Source organism: Alosa pseudoharengus, unplaced genomic scaffold, assembly GCF_046254945.1.
Source record: "Alosa pseudoharengus isolate Yale_2024_CS ecotype anadromous, Long Island Sound unplaced genomic scaffold, YU_APseudo_1.1 YU_APseudo_1.1_scf_20, whole genome shotgun sequence".
Taxonomy (NCBI): domain Eukaryota; kingdom Metazoa; phylum Chordata; class Actinopteri; order Clupeiformes; family Clupeidae; genus Alosa; species Alosa pseudoharengus.
In genome coordinates this window covers 26,521,163-26,530,554 of record NW_027468664.1, presented here as the reverse complement: position 1 = coordinate 26,530,554, position 9,392 = coordinate 26,521,163, and the positions used below count along the sequence as shown (strand labels likewise).

Below are 9,392 nucleotides of genomic sequence, written 5' to 3'. Positions count from 1 at the left end.
GGTAAGATAGAAACACACACACACATACACATATAAACACACACACACACACGCACACACATATATACACATACACACACTCGTACAAACACATACACACACACACACACACACAAACACTCTCTTGCACAACACACACACACACACACACGCACACACATATACACACACACACACACACACATACACACACTCATACAAACACATACACACACACACACAAAAACACACACACATACACACACACACACACACACACACACACACACACACACACACACACACAAACACTGTTGCACAACACACACACACACACATAGGCACTCGATGCACAGCTTTATTATGCAGTGCTGCACCACTGAGAGAATTGTTTTCATATGACTCATCACTCCAGGCTTTGATGGACAGGCCTGTAACGATTCCTTTCATTCCCGGTGACCTATTTGTCTATCTATCAGAAAGCACTTCAACGCAGGGAGATGAGGCGGATCACTTAGCTCTTTTCCACTACAGAGTAAAAAAGAACGAACGAGTCACCCCCCACCCCCTGGTCACACAGTCTTAGCCAAAGTGAAGCCCAATTCCAGCATCTCTATTCTGTGCTGAATGATCAACATGAGCATGTAGCGTGACTGAGATGTGGCATGTATAACAATCTGAAGTACTGTACATTGGAACAGTACGTTTTAAGTTACGGACACATATACCCACAGACAAACACACACACACACACACACACACACGGATGGACCTCATTAAAATACCCCCCGCCTAGCAGTCAGAAAGACTAATGAAGGGATGTGGTTACAATGAGCAATGTGTGTGTGTGTGAGCGAGAGTGAGAGTGGTTAAATGGCTTAACGTTTTCTGTGCCTGAAGTCAAGTTCGGAATGGGCCTTCTAAGTTTTGAAAAATGATATAGTGATACATAATGGCCTCAGAAATAACTTCTGATCATTTCAGGCACATTATTGTCTGATGACTAACTTAAGCCCAGAGTGCAGAAGGGAAAATACAGTCGACAAGGAACTGCTAAACAAATTAGGTACACAATGAGTCACACACCCCCCGGTCACACAGTCTTAGCCAAAGTGAAGCTCAACTCCAGCGTCTCTAGACTCTGCTGAATGATCAACATAAACATGCACTGCAGCACGACTGAGACTGCAGAAGTGAAAATACAGTCTAGTCGACAAGGAACTGCTAAACAAATTAGGTACATGAGAAAGCAGCATTGAAGAAATGCAGAGGAAGGAAGGATGGCAACCAGCCCTGTGGCCACCAAAGTCTCCATCATTCCCAACTCTGAGCACACACGTGGACACACACACACACACACACACACACACACACACATACACACATACACACGCACACACACACACACACACACACACACACACACACACACACACACACACACATCTTTCCACACTCTGAAGACATGAAGGATGTTACAACAGCAAATAGCCCTGTGGCCTCATAGTTCAGAATTTTAAGGTCTCCACCTCCAACCCATTCTGAAGTCATGTTTTCACAGGTGGTGGGGATGTCTGTATGAAGCATGGCTATGTGTAGAGTGGGGCCTGACACACACACACACACACACACACACACCAGCTGTCTTTATGAAGCATTGTTATGTGTAGGGCGGAGCCTGAAAGAAACAGTTCCAACTTACGGTCAGTACAGCCGTTTACGAGAAATACCCAACTGAGTCATTTAAAGCGTATCTTGCTCTGTGCATTTGCACTGTTTGGATGGCCTGCTATGCCAGCATCACCAGTGTCTATGCAAAGCAGTTTCTGTGCCACGGCCGCAACAAGCGTGCCTGTGTAATTCAAGTCTGTCTTTTAGTGTGTGATTATGTGTGTGTGATTGTGTGTGTGTGTGTGTGTGAGAGAGTGAGTGAGTTTGTGTGTGTGTGTGTGTGACCATAAACTTAAATGCTATGCGTTTACTTGTGTGTTTTTGTGATAGTGGACTGATTTTATTTTTAAAGCTCTCCTACCCTCTTTCCCTTTCCTGCAGGGTTCCTTTGACAACAGAGGAACAAGGTAAAGTATTGTTTTTACTTCTCAGCGCCTACTGTTGCTAGGATGTTGATCATGAAGCAATTGTAAAAAATTCAAAGGCACAAGTTTATTCTGGTGGGGTCTTTTTTCAGTGTTTACTTGGAAGTCCCTTGCCTTCGCTTGGAAGTCCCTGAGAAGTCTAACAGTAGTATTCCATGTAACATTCCAAAGGTCCACCACTAGGAACGTAGACGGTTATTCATAATTATTCCACTGGTGAATTTCCCATGGTCCTACGTAATTTAGAACGACCATTAACCGTATGTTATCTGCACACCTATGAAGTAGATCCATTTTTTTGGCCGTATCACACTTGTATATTAATTCGCCGAACTCGTTGTGAAGTTTAAATGAACTGTCACGTTGCATCCGAGCTGTAAAATGCAGACGTTCAGAACATTGCAACATTGTAGCATATGACGGAGGTGGCTTTTAGATAGATGGATGACAGCAGGCTAAGTAAAAGCGATGTTTCAAAGCTAAAGTTCATCAGAATCTTGGGATACGCCCGCTTGACAACGGGAGAGATAGAACTAACGACTGGCCTTTGGCCGTAGCAACCATCCATTTAGAACTAGTAACGGCAGTTTGTCCTGTGAGTTGAGAAATTAGTTGATATGTGTCGGAAGAAATTAGTTCTACAAACAAGACAGTTTTAGCGATTAAAACGTTTAAATTGTAACAGGAAATGAACACAACGCAAGTGGTAACAGTGGAATAAGCGGGATAATGGACTCCACGGTGGTCTGTTCACAGAAGTTAATGCACTACGAGGTTTAAACGGCCCTCCGCTTCGCGTCGGGGCCGTTTTACAACCTCGACCGTGCATTAACTTCTGTGAACAGACCACCGTGTCGTCCATTATCCCTTACATATTGGCCACACCCTTATGTAGCCTCGTTGGGAAAACACCAACGACTTTACAGTCACTGGAAACTACTGTACACAGTGTACAAACGAGCAAATGGAATAGAGGAGAATGGGCTAGAGATGAAAGAGTGAAATACAATGAGAATGGAATAGAATAGAATGCAATAGAATGGGATGGAATTAGATACAGTAGATAGATAGATAGATAGATAGATAGATAGATAGATAGATAGATACTTTATTGATCCCAAGGGAAAATTCAAGGTCTCAGTAGCATACAGACATCCCACACAACATACACTTACAGCATAAAAAGTAATATAAGTATATATATACTGCTCAAAAAAATAAGGGAACACTTCAATCATACACTGCATCGGTACTCTGACACTGTTTGGTTCTGAGCACAAGTAAAACTTGTACAAGAACTGTCAGACATTCTGTGAATGTAGTTTGAGAATGGAGAAAAGGGTAGAATATTTCAAAAAATTTTGTTTTAACAATTGTGGAAAACTGTGTGTATAAAAACAACACTGAACAATAAAGACAGTAGAAGATAAAAAAAATACAAAAATACAAAAAAATATTAAATATACTAAATCCAATATCCTCATAGTGTGCTTAAATGGAATAGAATGGAATATAATCAAAATATTCTTCTCCACATGAACAGCTAAAAGCCCTTATCTAACCAGTTGTAATGCATATGTTGTTCATGTACATATTGTTGTTCATGTTGATATTTGTATTATTTATCAACTTGTTTACATTTAGTCTAGACTCCCACAGTAAAGTCATTGTTGTTATTCAGCTGACATTAATTGTTACTTATTAGTCATTCACTTCTTGTTCCTCCAGGTCTTCTCTCTGCAGCAGCCATTGGCGATTTATCCACGGTAATGTGTGTGTGTGTGTGTGTGTGTGTGTGTGTGTGTGTGTGTGTGTGTGTGTGCATGTAGCAGAGATCAGAGGAGACAGAAAAAGACAGACTGAGTGAGAAGTGAGATGGTGTGAAAGAAAGAAAGAGAATATGTGTACGACCACATGAAAGAGAGAGTGAAATTTGAAAGAGAGATTTCTGACATTTTTAATTTAGTGGCCAGCAAAATACTAAAAGTAAAGAAAAAATACAAGAAAAAGAAATCTAAAACTAAAAAGAAGGAGTGGTTTCACAAAGAATGTCAAACGTTAAGGAAACAGTTAAGAACACTATCAAATAAGAAACATAGGGAACAAAGGCACGTACATGAATAAAAAGCTACAAGATATAGAAGATGCTGTCGATCAAAATTCATTTTGGGAGTTATGGAACAAACTTGAGATCACCAAAAAAACTAAACAGATCCCCCTATGTAATGCAAACATCTGGACAGACCATTTTGGGCAACTCTACAGTGAAGATAAACTAAATCCACTCCAAACACAATTGACTGATAAATTACAAGAATTGGAATCAAAAGTAAAAAATGAATTTACCAATCTTTATCACTAGCTGAAGTAAACGAAAAAATAAAAACCCTAAAAAAGGCATGTGGGTGCAATGAGATACATAATGAAATGATTAAGTACAGCAGCCCAATACTGAAACAAGCCATTCTCAGACTTTTCAATCTAGTTCTAGCTGTTGGTCATTTCCCACGACCATGGAAAGAAAATTAAATCGTACCAATCTACAAAAACGGAGATAAACTAGATCCAAACAACTACAGAGGCATTGCTGTAAGCAGCAACTTAGGAAAGCTTTTCTGTAGCATCATAAACAACAGAATGGTAGAATTCTTACAGGAAAAAAGAGTTCTAAGTAACTCTCAGATCGGGTTTATGCCAAAACACAGAACAACTGACCACATATATACAGACATTAATTGAAAAATATGTACAGAACACCAACAGAGGAAAACTTTTTGGATGCTTTGTAGACTTCAAGAAGGCCTTCGATTCAGTCTGGCATGATGGACTCTTACTTAAACAGAGAGAACGGAGAACATATTATTGCATAAGAAAATCTCTATACCAATACAACACCCCTATCAAACTGTGGCAAAAGATTTTTGATTCGGTTATCAAGCCCATTATCTTATATGGCAGTGAAATTTGGGGCATAAAACATAAAGATAATTATGAGCTATGGGACAAAAGCCCAGCAGAAACACTACACTTGGAATTCTGTAAGAACATCTTGGGGGTACACAGGAATGCAACAAATATTGCATGCAGAGCAGAACATGGAAGATATCCACTATTAGTTGATATTCAAAAAAGAACATGCAAATTTTATTACCATGTACTGTCCTCAAAACCAGAGGAATATAATCACAGTGCCCTTCTACAGAGGAGAACCCACCCAGAGAGAGATCCTTTTGATTATCTTATATCAAAACACAATTTGAATACACCTGACATGTATCAGGCAAAGTTAAAACATATCGAAAAATTAACAAAAGAAGAATATTACAAATATTGGCTAAACAATATTGAACAATCCAACAAATTGAAATGTTTCCAAAAAATCAAAACCAATTATGAAATTGCATCTTATCTAAAATAAATTACCGAGTACAAACAAAGAAAATTACTAACATCTTATAGATTAAGTGAACACGCTCTGGCCTTAGAAATGGGATGACACAGGCAAACCTGGCTTCCTAGGGAGGAAAGGCTGTGTTTGCAGTGCAGTGAGGGAGTAGTAGAAGATGAAAAACACTTCCTCAATGAATGCAGTAAATTCAGCACAGACAGGAACCAATATTTCCTTCAATTCAGGCAAATTATACCTCAATTTGAAGTATTAGAAAATGAAAACAAGCTCCCATACTTGTTGGGAGAGCATACAAGTTGTGTAAAACTCGCTGCACAGTACCTGTTAACATGTCATAAATCGAGGAAGTGAGTGACCCATATTGTGACATGCTTTGCCTTATATCAATAACCGATACCCATGATAGCACATTGATAAATATACAGTATAGTATGTATATGAATACTGTATCATTATACATTTCATTTATTATTCTCTCTTTTTTAATTATAATCATTTTGTTATTATATTATTATTATTATTAATAATAATAATAATAATAATAATAATAATATTCTTTTCATCACTCTCTCTCTCTCTCTGTCTTTTCATCACTCTCACTCAATTTCAATTTCAATTTCAGTGGAGCTTTATTGGCATTACTCAATGAAGCAGTGTTGCCAAAGCAAACATATAACAAAACAACACAGATACAATATATTTAAAAAAAAAAAAAAATACAAATAAAATAATAATAATAATAATAATAATAATAATAATATTTTATTTGTATTTTTTATTTTTTAAACAGATATTGTATCTGTGTTGTTTTGTTATATGTTTGCTTTGGCAACACTGCTTCATTGAGTAATGCCAATAAAGCTCCACTGAAATTGAAATTGAAATTGAGTGAGAGTGATGAAAAGACAGAGAGAGAGAGAGTGATGAAAAGACAGAGAAAGAGAGATTAAAAGAGAGAGAGAGAGAGAGAGAGATGAGAGCTGAAAGGTCAGAGAGAGAGAGTGATGAAAAGACAGAGAACAAGAGGTAGAGAGCTAAAAGGTCAGAGAGATGAGAGCTGTTGACAGAAAGAGAGAGAGAGAGAGTGATGAAAAGACACAGAGAGAGAGAGGTGGAGAGTGTGTGTGTGTGAAAAGAGAAAGAGAAACTACCTGGCTGGTTGTTCATGTGACTGTGACTCAGCCGGGTGAGGGAGGTCATGATGATGTTCACTCTGCTGACTCTGAGTGACGAGGCATGTACAGGCATGCCCAGGTAAATATGGGCCACCTGACCTGATATTCAGTAATCATAATGAGTTATAAATTGGTGTGTGTGTGTGTGTGTGTGTGTTTGTGAGTGTTTGTGTGTGGACACTGCAATATTAAGCAGAACTAAGAGATGTTTGACAGGCTTGTTGAGAAACACAGGATATGTCACCACATGAGACGCCTTAGGATATGTCACCACATTAAGTATGGAAACTTGCCCTGCAGCCCTCACCCTACTTAACCTTTTTAAGAGACGCAATCTTTACTATGTATTCATGGTAATCAGAAGGTTAGGGTAGGCATAGTAGTCATCTTTTGCCAATTTATCTTGGTCTCCAACCTTGAAGGCAACCAAATTTATTCTGTGAGACAAAAATACCTCATAAAAATATATATATTTTCACCAAAAGCTTCATTTTGTGTTCAGTAAGCCATTTGTGTTTTGATCTGGACATTGATCTGCTGGATTATCCAATCATGACCCACTTTAGTATCTTGGCAGAGACTAACAGATTTTTAATAAAAATGTTTTTCTGATATTGGATATGATACCATGCATGAGGTTCCTAGGGCCTTAAAAGCAGGAATTAAAGGGCCTTAAAAGCAAGGAATTAAAAGCAGCCACACTATGTCAGCCTGGAGATTCCAGGCCCAAATCCGAAAGATTAAGGGTCTGGGGCCGTATTCACAAAGCCTTTTATCTTACCACTAGGAGTACTCCTAAATCGCACTAAAAGATTTTAGCTAGAAGTTTTCTCTTAAAAGTTATTCACAAAGCCTTTCAGACCTACTCTTAGTAAGGAAAAATGACAACTCCTAAACTAAGAGTGAGTCTTCGTTGCTATGGATGACGTCATTACTCATGCACGAGCTTGACTGAAGTGACCACCTTGATTGGCTGATGATTGTAACGGAATGATTCCAAACACCTCCCTTACGATGATGAGTGACAGGTGACAGGTCTGAGAATGCGTGCGCTACACAAGTAGTGCGAAGGACGGAAGATGATGAATAACTAAATAAAAAGGCCTAGCCTAAATGAATAAAGAGAAAGGCAAAACAAATAGCCTAGTAGCCTAATGAAACATAGGCCTACGGATTGATGCAGTATCATTGCAACATTATTAAATTAATCTGTCACCATATGCCTACGTTTGCAAAGAGGAGAACATTTCAAAACATTGCGACGTGAAATGCCGCAAAATGCTGTTTGTGAATAGGTCTTAGTGAGTTAGGAGTCCTCTTGACTTCTTTTAAGCTGTCCCAGACTTAGGTGCTACTTTTAGGTCTAAAATGCTTTGTGAATTACTTTTAGTGAAAAATATAAAATAAAGTTAAGAGTGACACGCCCATTATTTTTAGGAGTTGCTCCTAAATTCGCCACTTAGGAGCTACTTTTAGCCTTAAAATTCTTTGTGAATACGGCCCCAGGCCATTAATAAAGTAATGGCCCAACTCGAGGGACAGCACCAAGCATGCATTTGAAAATCTCACTGCACACAATTGGATAACACGATACGACCACTGTTTACTCACTGATTCCAGAGTTAGACGCAATTGGATAACACTACGACTGTCATCTGTTTAGCTCGCCTCTGGCCCGCCTATATCAGATACACCGATGTGATTGGGTCCTCGTGATACAAGGGACAAAAGGAACGTGCATCATTACCCTTACAAAAATTAAATGTTTGCGGCAGATTTGCAGCAAACTTGTGGGTGATTTGTAGGAAACAAATGAGTTCACTAGAAAATATCGCCAGAAGTTTGCCAGTGTTTGCTAGAGGCAAACTTCCAGCAAAGTTCTGGCAACAATGAGAAGTTTGCCACTAGTGGCACTAGTGCGGCCAATTCGCCAGAAACCTAAAATTTCTGTAAGGGTGTACTCATTGCCAGAGTGACTTGCTGAGCAAATTGGAATTGTGCTCCTGCGAGAACTCTGGATTCCAAGGGTACTATATCACAGCCCCTCCACCACATTGATCATTTATGGGGTTCTTTTCGGTATATTCTTCATTCTTCTAGGTCAGCAAAGTGTGTTTGTTGCCAAAGAGCTCAATTTTCTTTTTATCTGGATGATGGAAAACAATTCCAGGGAAGAGGAAATGTGGACCATAAATACAATTTCTTTCTGTTTCTTTTTAACTTTCTCTCACTCTGTCACACACACACACACACTCACACACACACACACACACCTCCCTCCCTCCCCGTTAACTCTCTCAGGTGTCGAACTCCTGGAGCCAGGGGGTCAGTCTGCTGGTGCGGGACTCGGGCGGCTGCTCCGCTCTGCACCTGGCCGCCCAGCACGGCCACTCTGAAGTGGTCAGCTTCATTCTGCAACGCGGTACGCACCGGCACCGCTGCCCACTCATCGCCCAACTCATTACATCAACTCATATACCGTCATATAACCTCTCTCTCTCTCTCTCTCTCTCTCTCTCTCTCTCTTTCTCTCTCTCTCTCTCTCTCTCTCTCATACACTCTCTTTCTGTGGGTCTGTCTGCCATTGTTTTTGTTTGTCTGTAGGACTGTGTGTGTGCGCGTGTGCGTGCATGTGTGTGTGTGTTTGTGTCTGTGTGGGTGTGTGGGGGTGTGTGGGTGTGTGTGTGGGTGCGTGCATGTGTGTGTGTGTGTGTGTGTGTGTGCGTGGGTGTG

At 39.8% G+C, this 9,392-nt stretch overlaps 1 protein-coding gene across 3 annotated transcripts in view; it reads left to right on the top strand.

Annotated features, from left to right (window-relative positions):
• Positions 1 to 9,392, top strand: part of dgki (diacylglycerol kinase, iota) — a 111,251-nt gene that overhangs the window by 92,323 nt on the left and 9,536 nt on the right. For all 3 annotated transcript variants that reach the window (XM_076296972.1, XM_076296971.1, XM_076296970.1), the window contains exons 26-29: position 1; positions 2,032 to 2,057; positions 3,804 to 3,841; positions 8,961 to 9,081. The exon at position 1 is cut by the window's left edge and continues 124 nt beyond it. In XM_076296972.1, the coding sequence (XP_076153087.1) occupies position 1; positions 2,032 to 2,057; positions 3,804 to 3,841; positions 8,961 to 9,081 (186 nt within the window). The remainder of the gene's footprint in view (positions 2 to 2,031; positions 2,058 to 3,803; positions 3,842 to 8,960; positions 9,082 to 9,392) is intronic.